The sequence below is a fragment of the Somniosus microcephalus genome, chromosome 9, assembly GCF_052327205.1.
Source record: "Somniosus microcephalus isolate GS21.2 chromosome 9, FLI_Smic_1.0, whole genome shotgun sequence".
Lineage (NCBI taxonomy): Eukaryota > Metazoa > Chordata > Chondrichthyes > Squaliformes > Somniosidae > Somniosus > Somniosus microcephalus.
The window spans coordinates 177,742,264-177,768,627 of record NC_140995.1 but is presented as its reverse complement, the minus strand read 5'-3'; the positions used below and the strand labels follow the sequence as shown (position 1 = coordinate 177,768,627).

The 26,364-nt window shown below is 44.2% G+C and overlaps 2 protein-coding genes and 3 non-coding genes across 19 annotated transcripts in view; 4 read left to right on the top strand and 1 right to left on the bottom strand.

Annotated features, from left to right (window-relative positions):
* slc18b1 (solute carrier family 18 member B1) overlaps nucleotides 1-6,409 on the bottom strand; it is a 49,379-nt gene extending 42,970 nt beyond the window's left edge. For 2 of the 13 annotated variants that reach the window (XR_015079581.1, XR_015079580.1), the window contains exon 1: nucleotides 5,533-6,384. Coding sequence is in view for 8 of the 13 variants with exons in the window: in XM_085997607.1 (XP_085853733.1) it covers nucleotides 5,533-5,635 (103 nt within the window). In the remaining 5 variants the exon portion in view is untranslated. Of the gene's footprint in view, nucleotides 1-749; nucleotides 1,159-5,532 lie in introns of those variants that run through there. The other 11 variants (XR_015079582.1, XR_015079579.1, XR_015079583.1 and 8 more) reach the window with 11 other exon arrangements.
* Nucleotides 571-22,075, top strand: rps12 (ribosomal protein S12). Of its 3 annotated transcripts, none has more exons than XM_085997619.1 (6): nucleotides 571-712; nucleotides 16,300-16,351; nucleotides 17,356-17,472; nucleotides 18,285-18,387; nucleotides 20,600-20,701; nucleotides 21,986-22,075. In XM_085997619.1, the coding sequence occupies exons 2-6, from the start codon at nucleotides 16,338-16,340 to the stop codon at nucleotides 22,043-22,045; spliced, it is 396 nt and encodes a 131-aa protein (XP_085853745.1). In that variant the 5' UTR covers nucleotides 571-712; nucleotides 16,300-16,337; the 3' UTR covers nucleotides 22,046-22,075. The 3 variants fall into 3 exon arrangements, with proteins under 3 accessions (XP_085853745.1, XP_085853744.1, XP_085853742.1); XM_085997618.1 differs by lacking the exon at nucleotides 571-712 and adding an exon at nucleotides 16,107-16,163; XM_085997616.1 differs by lacking the exon at nucleotides 571-712 and having other exon boundaries at nucleotides 16,170-16,351.
* On the top strand, nucleotides 17,178-17,249 carry LOC147112864 (small nucleolar RNA SNORD101). The gene has a single exon (XR_015079660.1). It is a non-coding gene; the product is annotated as a small nucleolar RNA SNORD101 (small nucleolar RNA).
* Nucleotides 20,432-20,517, top strand: LOC147112863 (small nucleolar RNA SNORD100). The gene has a single exon (XR_015079668.1). It is a non-coding gene; the product is annotated as a small nucleolar RNA SNORD100 (small nucleolar RNA).
* A 146-nt stretch (nucleotides 22,076-22,221) lies between the features above and the next one.
* LOC147112861 (small nucleolar RNA SNORD100) lies at nucleotides 22,222-22,310 on the top strand. The gene has a single exon (XR_015079669.1). It is a non-coding gene; the product is annotated as a small nucleolar RNA SNORD100 (small nucleolar RNA).
* Nucleotides 22,311-26,364: the final 4,054 nt, after the last annotated feature.

Here is a 26,364-nt window from a genome sequence, read left to right as displayed (position 1 = left end):
TCCAGCATTTTCTGTTGTTTTGATTATACACTTCCTGTGCTGCTGGGGAGATCTCCCCACCCCCCTCTTCCCAGGCCGCATTAATTTAAGTAATGTCGCTATAAAAATGAATCATAAAATAAATATGTTGTGTATGTACCTTTAAGAGAATAACTGGTCTCAGACTGCAGCACCGGCAGTGACCACCCCTGTATAAAAGGCGCTATTAAGCCTCTGTAGTTTCAGTTTTCCCGATTGACTCCTTTCAGTAAAGACTTGTTTTGTTCAACTCCTGCTGTCCGTGTCTCAATCATACACGGACATAATAAAATAGACTAGTTAAAACGAACTTTTTGGCAGCAAACCCAACAAATGCTGGTCTGTATTTTAAGAGGCAGATTAAAGTTTTGGATGGAGACCCTTTCAGAAAATCCTTTTCTTTTCTCAGATGCTGATTTGACATCAATTTAAATCGGCAGCAAAGTATTTAGTGTCATTTATCTAGTTAAAAGTAAAATGGAGGCGGAACCGAAACATTTGTACTGAGCTCCCCACAAAGCGAACATTGTCCCTGCTCCCAAACCTCGCTGCGCCACCTAATTCTGGATAGTTATTAACACTCCATTGAAACACAACTCGACCGCTTCGGAACATTTATTATTGGCCCGGGGCTCGCTGCAGTCTCGCTGCTGGGAGCTTCACAACCGGATCAGATACAGAATCAGCTAACGAGGTAAGTGAACACAGGGAAAGAGCAGAGCCTGAATTACCTTCAGTTGCTGGACTTGACATTGTAATTTGGCGGAGGCAGTCGTTTGGTGCCTGCCGCTGGGGTGGAAGGATTTATTTCTCTTTCTGGTGCCGAGCACCGCACTGCATCGAGGTGAAACCAAACACTCGAATCCCGGTCCTTCAGGTTCACTCCGCTCCGTCCAGTTTTTCCCGGACCATTTCACAACTATCAGAAGCAACCCCGCCCCGCACTGTTTTATGGATTAAAGTCCCATTATCCACTAGATAGATCCTGTCGCAACAGCCAAGTGAATGACGATAGACACCGGAAACCTCCACACACACTCCTCCGTCACCTCCTCTTACACAATGGCCCTTGGACATGTTCTTTCGTTCTGAAACGTTAACTCTGTTTCTCTATTCACATGCTGCCTGATCTGCTGAGTATCTTAAGCATTTTCTGTTTTTATTTCTTTCAAACAGGGCTCAGTTTGCAACAACAGCCTATGGTATACAATGTGAAAGTTATTTTAAACTTATAGTTTTGGTATGTATATATTTAAATAAAGTGACACTGCGCAAGGTTTGGCTGAGATTCAATATTGGATCTAGCAATGTGGAATGAACCAGAGCAAATAAGATAAGTAAAGGTAGGGGAACATATAGGCAATAGTGACCATAATATAGTAGGCGTTAAGATGATAATTGAGAAGGACGATGAGTATGATGAAAACCAGGTTAATAGATTGGAGAAAAGCTGATTTTGAGGGGCTGAGAATAGAACGAGGGGGGAATGGGCAACAGTATTGGCAAACAACGATGTAGAACAGCAATGGGAAACATTTAAAATGGTGTTCAACAGAGTGCAGGAAAAATATATACCGCTAAAAGGAAAAAACTAAACAATCAGATTCCATGGATGAATAAAGCCATAAGGGAACAATTGAGGGTAAGGAAAGAGGCATACATGAAGTACATAAACAGCAGGGGAGTATAAGAGAGAATATAAAAAGATTAGGGGAGAAGTCAAAAAACACTTAGTGAGGCAAAGAGGAACTATGAAACTAAATTACCAAGGAACATAAAACAAAATAGTAAAATATTTTATAGGCGCATCAATAAAAAAAGGAAGGTTGGGATGGGAATAGGGCCATTAAGGGTTAGTCAGGGTAATACCACATGTAATGATAGAGAGATGGCAGAAATATTAAATAATTATTTTGCTTCAGTATTTACCAGGGAGATAGAACAGGTGGACATGACATTGGACGATGAGATTAGTAATGAGATAAGTGTATTTAAATTTAAAAAGGGGATATATTAAATAAATTAATCAAACAAAGAGGATAAAACCCCTGGTCAGGATGAATTGCATCCACGCATTTTAAAAGAATCTAGGGAAATGATAGCAGAGGCATTACTACAAATATTTAATAATTATTAGAAAAAGGTGTGGTGCCAGAGGACTGGCGGATAGCTAATGTAATACCGATATTTAAGAAGGGGGATAGAACATGTCCAGGGAATTATAGACCAGACAGCTTGACATTGGTGGTAGGAAAAATAATAGAATCCCTACGAAAGGAGAAAATAGAAGAACATCTAGAAACCAAAAATATAATAATGAATAGTCAACATGGATTTCAAAAGGGAAAGTCTTGCTTGACCAAACTTATTGAATTTTTTGAAGAGGTAACAGAGAGAGTAGACAATGGTAATGCAGTAGATGTAATTTATCTGGATTTTCAAGGCCTTTGATAAGGTACCCCATAATAGACTGATGAACAAGATCAGAGATTGCGGAATCAGGGGACAAGTAGCAGAATGGATTGCTGGCTGGCTTCAGGACAGAAAGCAGACAGTAGGAGTAAAAGGTAGCTATTCACAGTGACAGAAGGTGTTTTTTAAATTTGTTTATGGGATCAGGGCGTCACTGGCAATGCCAGCATTTATTGCCCATCCCTAATTGCCCTTGAGAAGGGGGTGGTGATCCGCCTTCTTGAACCGCTGCAGTCCATTTGGTGAAGGTACTCCCACAGTGCTGTTAGGTAGGGAGTTCCAGGATTTTGACCCAGCGATGATGAAGGATCGGCGATATACTTGTAAGTCAGGATGGTGTGTGATTGGAGGGGAACTTGGAGGTGATGGTGTTCCCATGCGCCTGCTGCCCTTGTCCTTCTAGGTGAAATAGGTCGCCGGTTTGGGAGGTGCTGCCGAAGAAGCCTTGATGCGTTGCTGCAGTGCATCTTGTAAATGGTGCACGCTGCAGCCACGGTACGCCGGTGGTGGAGGGAGTGAATGTTTAAAGTGGTGGATGGGGTGCCAATCAAGCAGGCTACTTTGTCCTGGATGGTGTCGAGCTTCTTGAGTGTTGTTGGAGCTGCACTCATCCAGGCATGTGGTGGTGGTGTTCCACAAGGATCAGTGCTGGGACCACTGCTGTTCACAATTTACATTTAACGATTTAGACTTTGGAATCAAAACACAATTTCTAAATTTGCGGATGACACCAAATTGGGCGGGATAGTCAATACTGAGGAGGACTGCAACAAGTTAATTAATAAACTTGCAGAATGGGCATATAATTGGCAAATGAAGTTCAACACAGATAAATGTGAGGTATTACATTTTGTTAGGAAGAATAGGGAGGTCACTTATCACTTGGAGGGTGCGAGTCTAGGTGGGGTGGAGGAACAAAGGGATCTTGAAGTACAAATACACAAATCATTAAAAGTTGCAACACAGGTTAGCAAGGCCATAAAAGAAGCAAACCAAGCACTAGGGTTTATTTCTAGAGGGATAGAATTGAAAAGTAGGGAAGTTATGCTAAACCTGTATCGAACCTTAGTTAGACCACACTTGGAGTACTGCGTACAGTTCTGGTCGCCATATTATAAAAATGATAGAGGCACTGGAGAGGGTGCAGAGAAGATTTACAAGGATGATACCAGAAATGCAAGGGTATATATATTTGGAAAGGATGAACAGGCTGGGTCTCTTTTCTCTTGAAAAAAGAAGGCTGAGGGGTGACCTAATAGAGGTCTTTAAAATTATTAAAAATTTTAATTGGGTGGATACAGAGAGAATGTTTCCACTTGTGGGGAAGAGCATAACTAGAGGCCATCAATATAGATAGTCACCAAGAAATCCAATAGGGAATTCAGAAGAAACTTCTTTACCCAAAGAGTGGTGAGAATGTGGAACTCGCTACCACAGGGAGTGGTTGAAGCAAATAGTATAGATGCATTTAAGGGGAGGCTAGACAAGCAGATGAGGGAGAAGGGAATAGAGGGTTATGCTGATAAATTTAGATGAGCAAAGACGGGAGGAGGCTCGAGTGGAGCATAAACGCCGGCATGGACTGGTTGGGCCAAATGGCCTGTTTCTGTGCCGTATATCCTATGTAAAGAATGAATTCCTGCTACAATAGCAAAATACTGCGGATGCTGGAAATCTGAAATAACAGAAAATGCTGGAAATACTCAGCAGGTCAGGCAGCATCTGTGGAGAGAGAAACAGAGTTAACGTTTCAGGTCGATGACCCTTCGTCAGAACTGGAAAAAGTTAGAGATGTAACAGATTTTTAAGCAAGTGTAGGGGCAGGGAAAGGGGGGAGGGGAGGAAAGAACAAAAGGGAAGGTCTGTCATAGGATGGAAGGCAGGAGAGATTAAAAGAAAAAAGGGATGATGGTGCAAGGCAAAAGGAGATGGTAATGGGACAAGTTCAGAAACAAAAGATGAGTTTAGTTGAGGTGTAAATGGGAATGGCAGAATCCTCAACAGCTGCCATGTGAAAAAAATAGGGGCAGAGGTTATGGTCTGAAAGTGTTGAACTCGATGTTGAGTCCAGAAGGCTGTAAAGTGCCTAATCGAAAGATGAGGTGCTGCTCTTCGAGCTTACGTTGAGCTTCATTGGAACAGTGTAAGTGGCTGAGGTCAGAGTAGGAGTGGAGCGGAGAATTAAAGTGACAGGCGACCGGAAGATCGTGCTTATGGACTGAACGGAGGTGTTCTGCAAAACAGTCACCCAATCTGCGTTTGGTCTCCCCAATGTAGAGGAGACTGCATCGTGAGCAGCGAATACAGTATACTAAATTGCAAAAGTACAAGTAAATCCAGGGGCTTTGGACAGTGGGAAGGGAGGAGGTAAAATGGCAGGTGTTGCATCCCATGCGCTTGCATGGGAAGGTGCTGTGGAAGGGGAAAGGGTGTTGGGGGTGATTGAGAAGTGGACCAGGGTGTTGCGGAGGGAGCAGTCCCTTCAGAACGCTGAAAGGGAAGGGGAGGGGAAAATGTGTTTGGTGGTGGGATCACGCTGGAGATGGCGGAGGATGATCCATTAAATGTGGAGGCTGGTTGGGGGAAAGCTGAGGACAAGGGGAACCCGATCATGGTTCTGAAGGGAGGGGAAGGGGTGAGAGCAAGTGCAGGAAATAGAACGGAGACGGTCGAGGGCCATGTCAACCACGGTAGAGTGGAATTCTGGGAGAGGAAAAAGGAAGACATATCGGAAGCACTGTTATGGAAGGTGGCATCGTCAGAGCAGATGCAATGGAGACGGAGAAATTGGGAGAATGGAATAGAGTCCTTACAGGAAGCGGGGTGGGAGGAAGTGTAATCAAGGTAGCTCTGGGAGTCAGTGGGCTTATACTGAATGTTTGTCAATAGGCTATCCACTAATAAAAGTCAAACTTACTTGGATAATTTTCAACCATGCCAACAGCTAGTCAGCTCAAGTAGAGAGTTGTGCTAGTGTACTTGTGTTTCAAAACATTGAAATGTACATGTAGCTCCTACCGGCCTATTGGCCCACAGACTCACCGGGAATTCTCCAGATGTCCAGACGGCCCAATCCGCCCCGGTTTGCACCACCAGTTACCAAAGAGGGGGTTTGCATGGCCATCAGAAACCTTGGTGTAAACATTGGAACAAAAGCAAAATACTGCGGATGCTGGAAACACTCTACAGGTCAGGTAGCGTCTGTGGAGCCTGCCTCTCCTCCGTGGTTTTGCTCACGCCCAGATGGCCCTAAAGGAGCACGCGGTGTCTGCCAGTGTGCTTGAGCCCTTCCACGACCGGTCGGTACCGCAGGAGCTGGAGTGTTTGTGGACATGGGCAATAATATTATTTAAGTTATAAGTTTCCTTTGTTTTATGATTTAATTTTCTATTAGTTGTGCCCCTTTAAAATGGTCACTTTTGTTTGATGACACTGGGGCAACCCAGTAACTCCTTATCGTTAATTTAGAAAAGGCATCTGTGAAGGAGAAACAGAGTTAACATTTCAGGTGGATGACGGTGTAAAGCTGCTGGGAAGAACTGGTATAAACAGGAACAGGTTTAGTGAATCCATCAGGTTTACCTTGGGGTTACTGTCACCTGAGCCAGACCTCGGGAACTGGTGGCACAAACACCTCATTGAAATCAATCTGAGAGGACCTTTATAAGAACATAAGAATTAGGTGCAGGAGTAGGCCATACGTCCCCTCGAGCCTGTTCCATCATTCAATAAGATCATGGCTGATCTTTGACCTCAACTCCACTTTTTTGCCCTATCCCCACATCCCTTAATTCCTCTGGAGTCCAAAAATCTACCTATTTATCTCAGCCTTGAATATACTCAACGACTGAGCATCCTCAGCACTTTGGGGTACAGAATTCCAAAGATTCACAACCCTCTTGAGTGAAGAAATTTCTCCTCATCTCAGTCTTAAAAGGCCGGCCCCTTATCCTGAGACTATGCCCCCTAGTTCTAGACTCTCCAGCCAGGGGAAACAATCTCTCAGCATCTACCCTGTCAATCCCCCTCAGAATCTTATATGTTTCAATGAGATCACCTCTCATTCTTCTAAACTCCAGAGAGTATAGGCCCAATCTACTCGATCTCTCCTCATAGGGCAACCCTCTCATTCCAGGGATCAATCTAGTGAACCTTAGTTGCACTGCCTCTAAGGTAAGTATATCCTTCCTCAGACAAGGAGACCAGAACAGTGCACAGTACTCCAGGTGTGGTCTCACCAAGGCCCTGTACAATTGTAGCAAGACTTCCTTACTCCTGTACTCCAACCCTCTAACAATAAAGGCCAACATGCTGTTTGCCTTCCTAATTGCTTGCTGTAGCTGCATGCTAACTTTGTGTTTCTTGTACGAGGACACACAAATCTCTCTCAACACCAACATTTAATAGTTTCTCTCCATTTAAAAAATATTCTGTTTTTCTATTCTTTCTACCAAAGTGAATAACCAGACATTTCCCCACATTATACTCCATCTGCCATCTTATTGCCCACTCACTTAACCTGTCTATATCCCTTTGCAGGCTCTTTGCGTCCTCCTCACATCTTACTTTTCCACCCAGCTTTGTATCGTTAGCAAACTTGGATACATTGCACTCGGTCCCTTCATCTAATAATTAATATAGATTGTAAATAGCTGAGGCCCAAGCACTGATCCTTGCGGCACCATACTAGTTACTGCCTGCCAATCTGAAAATGACCCGTTTATCCCTTCTCTCTGTTTTCTGTCTGTTAACCAATCATTTATCCATGCTAATAATACCTTACCCCCAACCCATGTGTCCTTATCTTGCTTAACAACCTTTTCTGTGGCACCTTATCGAATGCCTTTTGGAAATCCAAATATACTACATCCACGGGTTCCCCTTTATCTACCCTGCTAGTTACATCCTCAAAAAAACTCTAATAAATATGTCAAACACGATTTACCTTTCATAAAACCATGTTGACTCTGCCTAATCATAAGTACCCTGTTACCATTTCCTTAATAATGGAATCCAGCATTTTCCCAACAACTGATGTCAGGCTAACTGGCCTGCAGTTCCAGGTTTTCTCTCTCCCTCCTTTCTTGAATAGTGGGGTTACATTCGCTACCTTGCAATCCGTTGGGACCTTTCCTGAATCTAGGGAGTTTTGGAAGATCACAGCCAATGCATCCACTATCTCTGCAGCCACCTCTTTTAGACCCTAGGATGTAGGCCGTCAGGTCCAGGGGATGTGTCGGCTTTTAGTTTCTCAACCTTTACATTCCTCCCTCAACCAACACCACCACAAACAGATTATCCAGCCATTCATTCACTTGCTGTGTGCAAACAGACTACCATGTTTTCCTACATAACAATGGTAACTGCTCTTCAAAAGTAATCGATTGATTGTGCTTTGGGACGTCCTGAGACATGAGAAGGCACTATTCAAGCCCCAGTGTCATCAAACCAAAAAAAACCAACAAATTTGCCCCTTTTATAGAGGAGCACAACTAATAAAAAACTAAACCATAAAAAAAATGGAAACTTATAAAAAATGTAATATTATTATCGATGTCCACTATACACTCCAGTGCCTGTGGTGCCCACCGGTTGAGGAAGCACTATACAAATGCAAGTTCTTTCTTTAATCGTACATTTTATATTGCTTGTACACAATAGGGCGTATGTCCTTTAATAGTATTATTATGCCGTTAAGGATGTTCTTGTCATGGAGAGAGTGCAGCAAAGATTCACCAGGCTGATACCTGGGATGGCAGGAATGACGTATGATTCAGATTAGATTTATTTGCCATATGTAACAAGTACATGAGAGATTGGATCGATTAGGCTTATATTCGCAGGAGTTTAGAGGAATAAGAGGGGATCTCATTGAAACTTATAAAATTCTAACAGGACTAGACAGACTAGATGCAGGAAGAATGTTCCCGATGGCGGAGGAGTCCAGAACCAGGGGTCACAGTCTAAGGATAAGTGGTAAGCTATTTAGGACTGAGATGAGGAGGAATTTCTTCACCCAGAGAGTGGTGAACCTGTGGAATTCTCTGCCACACAGGGCAGTTGAGGCCAATTCATTAAATATATTCAAGAAGGAGTTGGATATATTTCTTAAGGCTAAAGGGATCAAGGGATATGGGGAGAAAGCAGGGACAGGGTACTGAATTTGGATGATCAGCCATGATCTCATTAAATGGCGGAGCAGGCTCGAAGGGCCGAATGGCCTACTCCTGCTCCTATCTTCTAATGCATCTTGATCGTAAAATATGGATATTTGAGAGCACTGAAGTTTCTTCTTTTTTATTCGTTTATGGGATGTGGGCATCGCTGGCGAAGCCAGCATCTATTGCCCATCCCTAATTGCCCTTGAGAAGGTGGTGGTGAGCAGCCTTCTTGAACCGCTGCAGTCCGTGTGGTGAAGGTACTCCCACAGTGCTGTTAGGGAGGGAGTTCCAGGATTTTGACCCAGCGACGATGAAGAATCGGCAATATACTTCTAAGTCAGGATAGTGTGTGACTTGGAGGGGAACTTGGAGGTGGTAGTGCTCCCGTGCGCCTGCTGCCCTTGTCCTTCTAGGTGGAAGAGGTTGTGGGTTTGGGAGGTGCTGCCGAAGAAGCCTTGGCAAGTTGCTGCAGTGCATCTTGTAGATGGTACACACTGCAGCCACGGTACGCCGGTGGTGGAGGGAGTTAATGTTTAAGGTGGTGGATGGGGTGCCAATCAAGCGGGCTGCTTTGTCCTGGATGGTGTCGAGCTTCTTGAGTGTTGTTGGAGCTGCAGTCATCCAGGTAAGTGGAGAGTATTCCATCACACTCCTTACTTGTGCCTTGTAGATGGTGGAAAGGCTTTGGAGAGTCAGGAGGTGAGCCACTCGCCGCAGAATAACTAGCCTCTGACCTGCTCTTGTAGCCACAGTATTTATGTGGCTGGTCCAGTTAAGTTTCTGGTCAGTGTTGACCCCCTAGGATGTTGATGGTGGGGGATTTGGCGATGGTAATGCTGTTGAATGTCAAGGGGAGTTGGTTAGACTCTCGCTTGTTGGAGATGGTCATTGCCTGGCACTTCAGTGGTGCGAATATTACCTGCCACTTATCAGCCCAAGCCTAAACGTTGTCCAGGTCTTGTTGTATGCGGGCATGGACTGATTCATTATCTGAGGAGTTGTGAATGGTGCTGAACACTGTGCAGTCATCAGCGAACATCCCCATTTCTGACCTTATGTTGGAGGGAAGGTCATTGATGAAGCAACTGAAGATGGTTGGGCCTTTGCTGTATCCAGTGCGCTCAGCCGTTTCTTGATATCACGTGGAGTGAATCGAATTGGCTGAAGACTGGCTTCTGTGATGGTAGGGACCTCAGGAGTAGGCCGATATGAATCATCCACTCGGCACTTCTGGCTGAAGATGTCTGCAAACGCTTCAGCTTTGTTTATTGCACTCACATGCTGGGCTCCACAATCATTGAGAATGGGGATATTCATGGAGCCTCCTCCTCCCGTTAGTTGTTTAATGGTCCACCACCATTCACGACTGGATGTCGCAGGACTGCAGAGCTTTGATCTGATCCGTTGATTGTGGGATCGCTTAGCCCTGTCTGTAGCATGCTGCTTCTGCTTTTTAGCATGCATGTAGTCCTGTGTTGGCACCTCATTTTTAGGTACGCCTGGTGCTGCTCCTGGCATGCTCTTCTACACTCCTTATTGAACCAGGGCTGTTCCCCTGGCTTGATGGTAATGGTAGAGTGAGGGATATGCCGGGTCATGGGGTTACAGATTGTGGTGGAATACAATTCTGCTGCTGCTGATGGCCCACAGCACCTCATGGATGCCCAGTTTTGAGCTGCTAGATCTGTTCTGAATCTATCCCATTTAGCACGGTGGTAGTACCACACAACACGATGGAGGGTGTCCTCAGCGTGAAGACCGGACTTCATCTCCACAATGACTGTGCGGTGGTCACTACTGTCATGGACAGACGCATCTGCGACAGGTAGATTGGTGAGGACAAGGTCAAGTAGGTTTTTCCCTCGTGTTGGTTCTCTCACCCAGACTGGCAGTTATGTCCTTCAGGACTCAGCCAGCAGTGGTGCTACCGAGCCACTCTTGGTGATTGACATTGAAGTCCCCCACCCAGAGTACATTCTGTGCCCTTGCTACTCTCTCTGCTTCTTCCAAGTGTTGTTCAACATGGAGGAGTACTGACTCATCAGGTGAGGGAGGGTGGTAGGTGGTAATCAGCAGGAGGTTTCCTTGCCCATGCTTGACCTGAAGCCATGGGGTCCGGAGTCACTCCTTCCCGACTGTATACCACTGTGCCGCCACCCCTGGTGGGTCTGTCCTGCCGGTGGGACAGGATATACCCAGGGAGGAGTTGGGACATTGGCTGAAAGGTATGATTCTGTGGGCCAGCTCTCCCAAAATTTTGGCACAAGTTCCCAGATGTTGGTGAGGAGGACTTTGCAGGGTCGACTAGGCTGGGTGTGCCGTTGCCATGTCCGCACCCGGTGCCGAGGTCGATGCCGGATGGTCCGGTTTGTTACAGCTGAGTGACTTACTAGGCCATTTCAGAGGGCAGTTAAGAGTCAACCACATTGTTGTGGGTCTAGAGTCACATATAGGCCAGACCAGGTAAGGTAGATTTCCATTAGTGAACCAGATGGGTTTTTACGACATCGACAGTTTCTGATACTAGCAATTATTCCAAATTAATTTAATTAAATGAATTTAAATTCCCCAGCTACCATGGTGGGATTTGAACTCATTAGTCCAGGCTTCAGGATGACCAGCCCAATGACTGTGCTACTGTTCTGATGTTGCTGGTGAAGGTTATGCTGTCTTGAGTATTACATAGAATGTACAGACCAATCTGTTGTACCTGTGAAAAATTAAGGCATGTGTACTCGGATGAAGAGGCTGCAAAGAATGTGGTCACAACCAGCTTGTGTATTCCAGAGTTGGAATAACTTCTCTAGAGAGAACTTGAATTAGAGAAAACCTAAGGTTGTATGAGTTAATCAGGAACTCGGATAAGTAGTAATTTGAGTTAGGCAGCTGAAATTCAGTGGATTAAAAGGGATTAACTTATTTATTGTTACAAAACATAATCTTAAAACCCCATACAGAGCAATGCACATCAGTTTAGTGAACTAGCACTTACGGGTTGTTGTTCAGAGGCAACTGATGAGATATTGTCTGCATGTAGAAATTTGGAGAGCACTGAAGTTTCTGACATTGGTGGTGAAGGTTATGCTGTCTTGAGTATTACATAGATTTACAGCACAGAAACAGGCCATTTGGCCCAATAGGTCTATGCCAGTGTTTATGCTCCATGAGGCTCCTCCCACCTTACTTCATCTCACCCTATCAACATATCCATCTATTCCTTTCTCCCTCGTGTACTTATCTAGCTTCCCCTTAAGTGCATCTATGCTATTCACCTCAAACACTCCATGTGGTAGCGAATTCCACATTCTCACCACTTTTGAATTCCTTATTGGATTTATTGGTGACTATTTTATATTTATGATTCCAAGTTTTGGACACCCCTACAAGTGGAAACATCTTTTCTACACCTACCCTGTTGGTTAATTCCTTCTTGATCCTCTTAACAGATTCAAAAAGCTAGAGATAGTGATATGTCTGATAATTAACTTATTTATTGTTACAAAACATAATCTTAAAACCCCATACAGAGCAATGCACATCAGCCTTACGTCTAACACCCATGTGCATTGGATTTGGTGGAAATGGCTTCTCCAAGCCTGTTCATGCCACCTGGGCTTAAAGGTAGCAAAGGTCTTCCTACTGAGTCAAATATTGTACCTCTTTTTATACCGTCTTCTACTTCCTGCTGGATGCAACACTCTCGGGTGTTTTATGACTCCCAGTTCTTTGAACAGATAGCCAGACAGGGATGAGAGGCCTTATGTCTTTTAATACCGTACTGTTACATTCTTTCATTGCTTTTCCCGAGCCATAGCTTTGTTATACAAAACCTTTGATGTATGCTCTATAGCAACATTGCCTTTTTATATTGCAGCAATCTCTTCTCATACACTGCCCTCTGCTGTGATCAAAAGCCTGTGTTTTAAAAGTCTATGGGGGAGAAATTGGGTGGAGCCGCAAACGGGGCGCCAAGCTCGCCTGGGCGCCAGATTTTGCGCTGCGATCGGAGCAGCAGCGATTGCCGGAAATTCAGCTTGAGCGCCCCAAGAGGGCCATGGGGCGAGGCTCGAGGTGCTCCACGTCCCTCTTAGGGCGCTGAAACTGAATATCGCATCGCAACGTGCCGCAGCGCCACACGCTGCGACATGGCGCACTGCGGTACTGCAGGCCTTCCTCCCATTCTTAAGGGGGAGGGGCCTGCACCAGCGCGATGAGTGATCGCGAGTGCCGGCAAAAGAGCCCGACACCGAGGAGAAGTGCCGGGCTCTCGGAAAACAGCCGGCAATGCCGCGGGGGGAGAACAGGAGGCCGGGGACGGAGGTGCTGGCAGGCGGCCGCCGAAAAAATCGTCCACCCCGCACCTCCACCTTAATTTGCGCCACTGCCACCACAGGTAGGCCCCGTGAACTGGGTGCGATTAGCGAGCGGCGTTACAGAGGCGGTCGCTGCCAAATATCGCGATCGGGGCGGTAGTGGGGCGCTGTGCACACCGATGATGTCATCGGTGGCGGCGCAGTGCAACAGGCTAACGCCGCCATTAGCGCCCCAGCTAAATATCGCGGGAGGCGTGGCCAGTGGCGCTAAAGCCACTGTGTGCCCTCTTTAGGCGCTAACTGGTGGCACAGCCCACCGAATTTCTAGGCCCATGTATTTTAATCCTAAAATCCCTTTAAGCTCAATTATCCACTATCTTATTTATTTAATAATCTATATGTGCTTATCCTGTTCTGTATAAGAGTAATGTAAAAACCTATCTATATTCTTACATACCTTATCGAACCTCTTCATAATTTTAAAGACTTCTATCAGGTCACCTTTCAGTCTTCTCTTTTGTAGAGAAACGAGCCCCAGACTGCTCAGTCTTTCAAAAGAGAATGTGTTTAGCATTCCTGATGTTGAACCGGATGTCGAACGTGCAATTTGACAGCACAGAGGCAGTCGATGTGTCAAGAGAAGTCTTGGACAGGTAAAGCTTGGTGTTATCAGCATATATATATAAAAGCTGACCCCATGCCTGCAGATTATGTCAACAAGGGGGCAGCATGTAGATGAGGAGCAAGAGGGCACAATAATAATTCCTTGAGGGACTTTGGAGGTGATATTGCTGAGATGTGCTGGCTACATTTGGATAGGTAGGATTCGAACCATATGAGGGAAGTTGCATAGACAGGTGAAGCATGAATCTTCCTGCTTCTGCCTGCCTCTCTGTGCCTACCCCCCCCCCCCCCACCCCCTCCTTGCCTATCCCAGCTCTCCACCCCACCACCCCACCCCACGCCAAGCCATTACTTTCTGCTAGATTTCATAAGAACTAGGAGCAGGAGTAGGCCATACGGCCCCTCGGGCCTGCTCCGCCATTCAATAGGATCATGGCTGATCCGAACTGAGACTCACGTCCACTTCCCTGCCCGCTCCTCGTAACCCCTTATTCCCTTATCAGCTAGGAAACTGTCTATCTCCGTTTTAAATTTATTTAATGTCGCAGCTTCCACAGCTCTCTGGGGTAGCAAATTCCATAGATTTACTACACTCTGAGTGAAGAAGTTTCTCCTCATCTCAGTTTTGAAAGGGCAGCCCCTTATTCTAAGATTATGCCCCCTAGTTCTAGTCTCACCCATCAGTGGAAACATCCTCACCGCATCCACCCGATCAAGCCCCTTCACAATCTTATATGTTTCGATAAGATCGCCTCTCATTCTTCTGAACTCCAATGAGTAGAGGCCCAACCTATTCAACCTTTCTTCATACGTCAACCCCCTCATCTCTGGAATCAACCGAGTGAACCTTCTCTGAACTGCCTCGAGAGCAAGTATATCTTTTCTTAAATATGGAAACCAAAACTGTATGCAGTATTCCAGGTGTGGCCTCACCAGTACCCTGTATAACTGCAGCAAGGCTGCAATACTCCATCCCCCTTGCAATAAAAGCCAAGATTCCATTGGCCTTCCTGATCACCTGCAGACTAACTTTTTGTGTTTCATGTACCAGGACCCCCAGATCCCTTTGTACTGTAGCACTTTGCAGTTTCTCTCCATTTAGATAATAACTTGCTCTTTGATTTTTTCTGCCAAAGTGCATAACCTCACACTTTCCAACATTATATTCCATCTGCCAAATTTTTACCCACTCACTTAGCCTGTCTATGTCCTTTTGCAGGTTTTTTATGTCCTCCTCACTCACTGCTTTCCCTCCCATCTTTGTATCGTCGGCAAACTTGGATACGTTGCACTCGGTCCCTTCCTCCAAATCGTTAATATAGATTGTAAAGAGTTGGGGTCCCAGCACTGACCCCTGCGGAACACCACTAGTTACTGATTGCCAACCCGAGAATGAACCATTTATCCCAACTCTCTGTTTTCTGTTAGATAGCCAATCTTCCACCCATGCCAGTATATTGCCCCCAATCCCGTGATTTTTTATCTTGTGCAGTAATCTTTTGTGTGGCACCTTGTCAGATGCCTTTTGGAAGTCCAAATACACCACATCCACTGGTTCCCCTTTATCCACCCTGTTTGTTACGTCCTCAAAGAATTCGAGCAAATTTGTCAAACATGACTTCCCCTTCATAAAACCATGTTGACTCTGTCCGATTAATTTATGCTTATCCAAATGTCCTGTTACTGCTTCCTTAATAATGGACTCCAACATTTTACCAACCACAGATGTTAGGCTAACTGGTCTATAGTTTCCAGCCTTTTGTCTGCCTCCCTTTTTAAATAAGGGCGTTACATTAGCAGTTTTCCAATCTGCTGGGACCTTTCCTGAATCCAGGGAGTTTTGGAAAATTACCACCAATGCATCCACAATCCCTACCGCTACTTCTCTCAAGACCCTAGGATGTAAGCCATCAGGTCCAGGGGATTTATCTGCCTTTAGTCCCATTATCTTACCGAGTACCACCTCCTTAGTGATTTTAATCGTGTTTAGCTCCTCCTCCTCCTCCCCCCCCCCGCCCCTAGCATCCTGTTTGTCCAGTGTTGGGATATTTTTAGTGTCCTCCACTGTAAAGACTGATACAAAATATTTCCCGTCCTTTCCCCCACCAATCTGAGTGCTAGTTGAGTGCGCAGCACACCTTAAAATGGTCAGGCCTCTCTCAGCCCCACAAATCCAATCAACACTCCTCAACGTTTACTGCGGGAGATATACACTCTAATTCTGATGAAAGGCCATCGACCTGAGACGCTAGCTCTGTTTCTCTATCCATAGTTGCTACCTGACCTGTTGAGTATTTCCAGCATTTTCTGTTTATATTTCAGATTTCCAGCATTTTCTGTTTATATTTCAGATTTCCAGCATTTTCTGTTTTTATTTCAGATTTCCAGCCGTATTCTGCGCTATGTAAATACAGGTTGTTGTTGCTTTAGAGAGAGCCCTCTATTCTGTCAGGCAAGTAGTGCGGACGACTTGAGCCGTCATGAGCTGGCGGGGGTCCTGTGCGCCGGCCGCCGGTATTAAAAGGATGACGTCAGCAGCGTGCGCCCTCTTTCCGCCATTTTGAGCCGGGGTTCGGTGAGTGTCGTGGGCCCGGGGGGAGGGAGAGGGAACGAATCCGACCGACATCGCCGCCATCCTGGGCTCTAGAGCCGCGCCGACTCCGCACCCAGCTCGCCCGCTCCTAACACTCTGATCCTCCTTTATATTTCAGCAAGGAAGCGCCGCCTTCGGAGCAAATAAACAGCAACGATGGCCGAGGAATGGTGAGTGGCCGCGGCCTGCGGGGCCCGGGAGATTCCAACTGAGCGGGTGACGGACGGCGCCCGCCAGACAAGGAGCAGCGAGCCAGAGCCGGCCCGGGGGAGCGCGGGCGGCTGGAAGCGGGAGCCGGGGGTGGGGGCCTGGAAGCGGGGCCCGGGGTGGGGCTGTTAACGGGGCCGGTGAGCGGCTGGTGTGCTGGAAGCGGGAGAGATCGCGACTGATTTCAGTCATTCGTGTCTCGGCCCTGCTGCACTCACTCGTTTTGCCGAGGCCGGGTTCTGGAGGAGGAAGTTTGCAAACGGAGGGAGCGAGGCTGATGAGCATTGACCCACGACCCCCTTGAGTTGACAAACTCGAGCAGGAATAATAATAAAATCTATATAGCGAGATGCACAAGCAGCCCAGGTGTTAAAAGTCCGTGTAGGTTATGCACGGGAACTTGGGGGCGGGGGTTGATCTAGTTGCACGCTTGGCCACCAAGGATTAGCAAGTTTGCAGTTCATTTGACCGACTTAATGATGTGTAGTGTTCACAAGCTGTAACTTTGGTCAGAGTGGGAAAGTGATGGGAATGTATTATAAGAACAGGTTAGAAGCATTTTTATTCAATAATGGGATTATCGACAATATATGACATTTGCATATTGTAAAAGTCTCTTGAAATCTCCTCACTTGATTAAAATAAGACATTTTTAAACCAAAGTATTTGAAGCGATTGCTTGTCAAAACAATTTAAAATTCTGTTGCAAGAATGACCATAATTGTTGAATTTCTAAATGAAGTGCTGCCAAACTGTATGGTCATTGTACAATTACAGCTAAGCTATATCGTTGGAATGATGAAGTATTACGTCGGATACCCCTTCACTCTTAAGAATGAGTGAAAAACAACTTCTGACAACTTTGTAGCTCAAAGCCATAACTTTTTTACGTGGTATGTTGCCATCAAATCCATACATGGCAGTTACCAACATTCTGTATAATGTATAAATTACATTTTTTTGATAGCATTACCGCAGGAGGTAGCATGGATGTTAACACTGCACTTCAGGAAGTGTTGAAAACTGCATACATCCACGATGGCTTGTGTTGTGGTCTCCGAGAAGCTGTCAAGGTGCTGGACAAGTGAGTACTTTTTAAATAATTCCACAATTATTGGTGTGGAAGAATAAACACGGACAGCTGGTTAAATGCAAAGGAAGAAAAGCATAAGCCACTATAAATTGTACAGTAAAGTAATGCCTAGTGCTGACCACTTGTTGAAATCCATTATAAAGGAAAGGTGTGAGATTGAAATAAGTTTTGTTCCGACAGGTTATTGCTAAAACTCTTCTGTAAGGTGTAGTGACTACCAAATTGCTGAAGCCACATATGTAAACTGTCCAGTTTAAAAAAAGGCAGGTATGAACACAGTGCATACACTTGTAGATGAGTTTCTTATTTAAACCTGTTAAATCAGTATCATGAAATTAGGATAATGGAATGTCAAAGCTTGCGCTGAATGTGAGAGTTGTATAAGGAGGTTTTGTCTCAGCCAGGGCTGTACCTGGGATAATGTTGAGATCAGTTTCGGGATACCTCATTGCTGTATCGAACCTCCTAGCACGATCTGGTGCGTAGCTGGAGTGAGTGAACCTGTCTTGTTCATTACTGTTGAACACCTAGAATCATGAGCCCCAAAATTAGGATGGGAGGTTGGGTGGAACTTGGACTGTCGGGATTCTGTCCTGTCTAAAGAACACTCCAAATTCTGATGGCCCACCCAATCATTTCCCCTTTGTTTTTATACTCTATACCTGTAGCTCACAATAATATGTTGATTTGCTTTGTGAAATTGGTATTAATGGTCAGATTCATTTGAGCAGATTGCCTTATAGTGTGGTTATATGCTGTCAAAAATATTTTAATGTAATAGTTTTTTTTTTAACCCCCCCCAGACGACAAGCCCACTTGTGTGTCCTGGCAGGCAACTGTGATGAGGCACAGTATGTTAAGTTGGTAGAGGCGCTCTGTGCTGAGCATCAGATCAACCTAATTAAGGTGAGCATCAAGAGTGCACAGAACAAAGAACTGCTTTGATTTAATGACTAAATAGTTGTTACTTTTCCTTAGTTTGAACCCGTGTTCCATTGTTTTTATGCAATTTAATTTAAAGTAATATTTCAGATTTGCTTTTTCCATAAGCTTAACTATCTTGTAAAGCTCTAAGATCAGCTCTTGGACACCACCTTCTCTTCACACTAAAAGGCCTAATAATCCAATCTTTCCTCATAATTCAGACTTCTAACACTAGGGATCGGCCTCTTAACACTGCTTCCAGTGCTTGTGTTTCTCTTTGTTGGTGTCCAGGACTGGCCACAGTAATGTGCTCTCACAAGAACACTATACAGTTTGATTGCAACGTCCTCTGACATGCATGCTGTTGATTTGGCTGTGTAGTTCATATTTTTGTTGGTTTTGATTGAGTGGGACCTGGAGGAGTAGGCCTGTCACTGGGGCTGGGAATTGTTCCACAGGGTATGCATTCCATATTGTGCAGAAATACTGCCTGTGGGGATTTCATAGCATGGTTTGGAGACAATTGTGCTGATGGATTCCTGCACGGGTTAAACACCTAACTGACACAGTTTTGTGCTCAAATTGATTGTTGGTTCATTTGCGGGAAGGGAGCAAGAATGATTAAAAACCTTAATTGACGTGTAGTTAGTCTTTAACACTCCTGGTGTTCCTTATTTGCCTCATTGGCACTTGTTCTTGGATTACCACTTTACTCTGCATATCTGGGGGTTCTAACGTTGGCGAGGTTTTCTAATTCAGTTGCTTTAACAAATATTTAGGAAGTCTGAAGACAAGTCTGTTCAGACTGCCGATGGATTTCTTGGGAGTATGTGAAACTGTCACCATTTGCAGTTTTATTTTCTCGGCTTCTATGTTGTAGATATTAACTTCTTGTTGGGCTCCTTTAGTACCTTGATGTGGCAGCGAATCTTGAAGTCGCCATGGTTGAACTCGCGCGCGTGTGTGTGTGTGTGTATTTCCACCAGGAATCATTAGGTAGCAATCAGGCATGGACAATTTATCTTATTATTCCCTCTCTAACACCATCGCTAAGATTTGTTGTACGACTGAGGTCATCTAACTCCGCACAGGATGTGGATCCATCCTGGGATCTTCCCAGTCCATTGGCTAAGCTGAATGTATAAACTCAGCTGCTTCTTTTGAAGAGTATACCAGTTAAAGTTCATACAGCAACACCTCGAGACGTTAATAGAACCTGGGCATCCTGTACCTCCGGCAAACGGGACCAGGTTGGGATTCTGCGAATTGACCAAATACATGGTATAGGAACCTAAAAAGGTGAAGCATTCCCTCCGAGATTTCATTTGGTGCAGCGAGTTTATGCAGCAAGTAGTTGAGCCATGCACGCCAGAAAGGTCTGCCATTTGATTTCTGATCTCTGGTGAACGACCCAATCTCAACTTCCAGAGATGCGATATATCGCAGAATCCCCACAGTGCAGATAGAGGCCATTTCGGCCCATCGAGCCTGCACTGACACATCTCCCACCCTATCCCCGTAACCCCACGTATTTAATCCCCTAACACTAAGGGTCAATTTATCATAGCCAAATCAACCTAACCCGCACATCTTTGGACTGTGGGAGGAAACCGAAGCACCCGGAGAAAACCCACGCAGACACGGGGAGAATGTGCAAACTCCACACAGACAGTCGCCCGAGGCCAGATTTGAACCCGGGTCCCTGGTGCTGTGAGGCAACAGTGCTAACCACTATGCCACCGTGTCCGTGCCATAATTGGTGTCCACAGATTAGGGGAAGAGGATAAAAACCAAGTTGATTGTGATGCCACTCGTTTATTAACCAATTGATTGATGTTTGATATTGAAGCTCTATTTAATAGAGCTTGGGCATGGAACCAGAGGGTGCCTGTGAAACTGTAGCCCACTGCGTCCCTACCTTGGGAATGGAGTTGCACTGTGTTAAGGCATTTGGCTCTAAATTTAAGAATGAATGATTGTAGATATGACTATCTTCTGTGTTGCATGTAGAATGGAATGGCAGTACTGTATCTGTGATGACCACTTGGCTCCCTCAACAGAAATCCAATGAAGAAAATTGCCACAATCGTTACCCAAAAAGTCTGAGATACAGTATTGCTCCTGCCATATGTCGGTGAAACTTGGTGGCTTTTATTAGATTCATGTTGTATAACTGCCTTTTTCTATACTAAAGGTTGATGACAACAAGAAACTTGGTGAGTGGGTAGGCCTGTGCAAAATAGACCGTGAAGGGAAACCTCGCAAAGTTGTAGGCTGCAGCTGTGTTGTTGTCAAGGTGAGTTAATTATATCAGTTAATGACAAAATTAATTTCTAAAAACGATTGGAGCTTCTCCAATTACTTTATTGGGCACATGTATCACAGGAGTTGACCTGAGCTGATATGGCAGGGTTGGTACTTCATTTGATCGAGGGAGGGGGAAAATCGGGGTCCCCATTCCTGAAAGTTGTGCATGCTGGACGAGGGCAGCATTCGGGTTATCTAAACAGCCCTTTGTAGTTAAATAGCCAACAGACACCTATCAGGTGTGAGGTACTGGAAGGCTGTGGAAAAACATCCCATGAGTAACTGCCTTCAGAAATTGGCAAGAAAAAACTTCTGGGGCTGGTTGTGAATAAAATGCTGTAAATTTCACTCAATTGAATTGAGTCTCCACACATTTAAATTTACTGCATTGAAATCCTGATCAAAATTACAAGACTGCAGATACAGTCATGTGGAATTTCTGTTAACCTATTTTGATTCTTTGAGTCTGTCATTATTTGAGCAAATCCATTGGCTTGTGCTTTTCACAAAAATGAACTGTATTCTGGAATAGGTTTCCGAACTGGGTAAAGATGCCATGTAGTGCAGAATTGGACTTTATTCCAGTGGCTCTAATTGTAACCAGATGGGATTGTGGAATGTGATCTTCAAAACACCAGATAAAAATCCTTGTTGATGATTTAAATGTACAAGTTTGTTGCTTTTGCATGAAGTATTTGTTGATATTTCCTGATTTACAGTGGGTCTCATTTTGAACAATCCTTCCCAACACTCCTTTTCTATAGTCTTTCCAGCATTTTCTGTTTCGGATTTCCAGCATCGACAGTATTTTGCTATTGATGAAGTAATTGTAATGTATTAAGTAAATGTTACAATTAGACCTGCCAGTGTCTTACAGCTGCACACATGATGGTTACATTTAAGCAATAACCCGATGTGCATCTCCAACTTGTAGTCAGGGTGAATAGTTGTTGCTTGGCTCTGTAGATTTTTGTTGATTCCTTTATCTCATCTCTCTACCTCAACCCAAAAGCCAATGTAAGATCGTACTGGAGATGGCTTCAGCAATATTTGAAATAAAATATCTAGATTTCCCCCATCCAAACTTCATCACCAAAGCTTTGGGAGAATTGTTGGCCTTCACTATAATTTTAGTATAATAAATTTGAACTTAATTTTAAAAAATAGACCGTACATTCATAGCTTCAAATGCCTCCAATGTTCCAAGTTGGAGATCATGTTACAAAATTATTCTGGTACACATCTTAACAAATGTTTTTGTTTTTATTTTTAGGATTATGGCAAAGACTCACAAGCCAAGGATGTCATTGACAACTATTTCAGGGCAAAGTAGTACATTTCATAAATAAAAACAAAAACTTTATTTTATGACTCCATTCTTTTTGACTTTATGGGTGATGGATGATGCTGCCTGCAGTATGGCAGGTTGTGCATTAAAGTACATTTACTGGCTCGTAGAAACAGTTTCTAGTCTAATCTGAAATACAGGCAAAGGAGCGTAACCATTACTGTATCTATGATGAACACTTGGCTCCCTCTACTGACTTAAAATGGTGAGGAAGACTGCCAGAATCGTTACCCAAAGCTTCTGAGATACAGCGCAGGTTAATATTCGCTACTTTGAAATGAAAACTGAAGAAAATGCTGTATAATAGTTCTTGATATTCAGTGGGTATGCAAGTAATTATGAAGTGCTTCACAATGCAGTTGGATTTGCCACAAATCTACCTAAATTAGTGCTTTCCAAATACATTTTAAGACGCACAACTTAACTCTGCAATCTCTTCCATTAAACTATCTAATTTGGTTAGGCATGCAGTTTAAATGCCTGTTTCTCTACAGTTAGGGTTCAAACATTAGGCATATAAATTGGTGGGGTGTTGGGTGACCTTAACTATTCAAAAGTACTTCTGCCTACAAACTTGTCGCATCAGGTATTGTAATATTGGGTTTAGTGTGTCCCTTTTGGGGGTGAGTCAGAGTAAAGGCTTTAAGACAAGTTACCATTGGCCATCGTGTACAGATTTTTTTCTATTGATGGTTACTGTTTTCTGCCAGGGCATAATGCACTAGTTTAAGGTGACCATTCTAGGACCATAGAGGCTTATAGCACAGAAGGAGACCTCTTAGTCTATCGTGTCTCATTCATAAATTGACTCGGGTAATGCATATGTGAACTTGACTGTATTTCACATGTTTGGGCTATATTCCCATATGTACACTTAATGTACAAAAAAACTGCATTTTCTCAGCATTTAGTAGTGAGTAATGAGTCAGATTTAGTTAACAGCTTAACGGTGCATGAACATTTATCTTATAGCGATCATAACCTGATCGAGTTCAACGTAAGTGTTTGAAAAGGAGAAACTCGAAACAGCTACAGGAAACTCGATTTACCGGCACCTAAATAACCGGAAATCTCTGTTAACCGGCAAAATTCAGGAGTAGGTTCAGGTAAATTTTACTTCATATTAGTGGCAGTTCCTGGATCTGTGGCTGTGTAAACAGGGTTCCTGCACTTGTTAAGCAACAGGGACGCTTGGATCTTGTGGCCGGGTTGCTGAGCAACAGGGAAGCCTGGATTTGTTGCTGTGTACGGAGCTCTCGTACCCTTTACTATACCTCTCTAATCCGGACTTTTTGATAAACTGGCACCACGCCGGTCCTGTCGGTGCCGGATAAAAAAGAGCTTCCTGTACTAAGATTCTAGATTTAGGTAAGGCTGACTTCAATGCGATGAGACAGACACTGTCCACAGTAAACTGGGCAAATATGTTTATGGTTAAAACGACAGAAGATCAGTGGGAGGTGTTCAAAAAAGAACTTAATGTGATACAGAACCAGTTTATACCCCTAAGGGGCAAGAGCTCTACTTGCCAAAAAAATCAGCCATGGACGACTAAAGAGCTGAGAGACGACATAAAACTAAAAGAAAAACATACATAAATGCAAAAAACACCCTGGTGAATGGGAAAGATATAAAGAACAGCAAATGGTGACAAAACAGATAGTAACAGCTACAAAAGGAGTATGAAAAGAAATTTGCAAGTGGTATCAAAATTATAAATTATTTACAATTTTATTAGAAGAGTGGTCAGGAGCAATGTTGGCCCCTTGAGAACTGATAATGGTGATATTGTCAAGGATCAGGAAATGGCAGCAATGTTGAATAATTACTTTGCATCAGTCTTTACAGTAGAGTGAAGAGGATAGCATGACGGAAAGCCCAAGGAAACTAATCAGGGACTCAACAAAATTAACGTAAGGAAAATAACAATAATGAAGAAAATAATGGCACTAAAGAGTGATAAATCCTCAGGACCTGATGCTTTTCACCCCAGGGTTTTAAAGGAAGTAGGTGAGCACATTGCAGATGCCCCAACTATAATCTTTCAAAGTTCTTTAGATTGGAAAATTGCGCATGTCACTCCGCTATTGAAGAATGGTGAGAGGGAAGCCAGGGAATTATAGACCAGTGAGACTAACATCTGTTGTCGGGGAAATTACTAGTCTATAATTAAAGATAGGATGACTGAGAACCTTGAAAATTTTCAGCTGATCAGAGAGCCAGCATGGATTAGGATGTTACTTATATCAACTTCCAGAAGACATTTGATAAAGTCCCTTATAAATTATCAATCAATTCAATTTTATTTGCCATATGTAACCAGTACAAGTACAATTACAATGGAATGCTTACTCCCCGTAGGGATGCGTCAGCTATTCATACAGCGCCGCGTTCAGAAAGTCAATACAATGGCTTCCAGTGGCAGTGGGAACACGATGTCCCTCAGCCGTTCCATCCTCCTCGTCACCGCGGCCTCCTCCTCACTGTTGCCGGCTCCAAGTGGTGACCTGCTTTCCCGCTCGCGATCCGACCTCTGGCTGCCATGCCTGGCTCCCCCCCTCCCAGTCGGACTGCGAGCTTCCCGCCACGGAGCTGCCGGCCGACGTGCTGCAGCGGGATGTCGTGGCTGCTGCTGCTGCTCGTTGCAAGAGACTTAACTAAGGTTGGAGCCCATGGAGTTGTGGGCAAATTGTTGATCTAGTTAGGAAATTGGCTGAGTGCAGGAGACAGAGTGTAGGGATAATGGGCAGGTACTCTAATTGGCAGGATGTGACTAGTGGTGCCCCGCAGGGATCTGCGTTGGGGCCTCAACTATTCACTATTAAGGATTTAGATGGGATAGAATGTCCCATATCCAAATTTGCCGATGACAAAGAGGTAACGTAGGCAGTATAGATGAAAGCATAAAATTGCAAAGATATTGATTAAGTGAATGGGCAAAACTGGCAAATTGATTTAATTGTAGGCAAATGTGAGGTCTACACTTGATTTAAAAAGGATAAAATGATGCTTTATAAATTTTAATTCCTGAGGCATTGGGACCGATTCTGGGGAAGGTGGGACCTGTACAAGCTGGACGGATTACACCTCGGCAGAACCAGGACCAATATCCTCGCAGGGGGGTTTGCTAGTGCTGTTGGGAAGGATTTAAACTAGTTTGTCAGGGGGCTGGGAACCTAAGTGTGGGCCCAGAATGGAGAGAAACAAAGCTGGAAGTGCAAGTTAGTGAAGTAGTCAACAAAACTAGTAGGGAGCAGAAACAAAGGCCAACAGTAAAGAGGGTCAAAGTGGAGAAAAATATTAAACAGGCAAAGTTGAAGGCACTTTATCTAAGTGCACGTAGCATTCGCAACAAGGTGGATGAATTAATGGCACTAATAGAAGTAAATGGGTATGATGTAATTGCCATTGCAGCGATGGTTGCAGGGTAACCAAAGCTGGGAACTGAATGTTCCAGGGCACTTAACATTTAGGAAGGACAGACAAAAAGGAAAAGGAGGTGGTGTAGTGCTGTTAATTAGGGATGAGATTGGTACGGTAGAGATAAAAAATCTTGGCTCGGCAGATCGTGATGTAGAACTGGATTCAGTTTGGGTGGAGCTAGGAAACAGCAAAGGGCGGGAGTTGTGTATAGGCCACCAAACAGCAGTGGTAATGTAAGGCACGGTATCAATCAAGAAATTAGAAGTGCATGTAACAAGGGCAATACGGTAATCATGGGGGACTTTATAATCTACATATTGACTGGGCAAATCAAATTACCACTAATGGTGTGGAGGACGAATTCTTGGAATGCATGCGAGATGGTTTCCTGGATCAGTATGTGGAGGAACCAACCAGGGAACAGGCTGTTCTGGATCTGGTACTGTGAAATGAGAAAGGGCTAATCAATAATCTTGTGGTAAAGGGGCCTTTAGGGACAAGTGACCGTAATATGATTGAATTTTACATTAACTTTGAGAGTGATGTAGTCCAATCTGAAACTAAGGTCTTCAATCTAAACAGAGGAAACTACAAGGGTATGAGGGACAAGTTGGCTGTGGTAGATTGGGAGACTACAATCAAAGGTATGAAGGTGGACATACAATGGCTAGCATTCAAGGAAATAATGCATAACTTGCAACAAACATATATTCCTCTAGGGCATAAAAACCCAAGAGGAAAAGTGATCCAACCATGACTAACAAAAGAAATTAAAGCTAGTATTAAGTCAAAGGAGGAAGCTTATAAAGTTGCCAGAAAAAGCGGGCAGCCTGAGGATTGGGATCTTTTTAGAAATCGGCAAAGGGGGACCAAGAAATTGA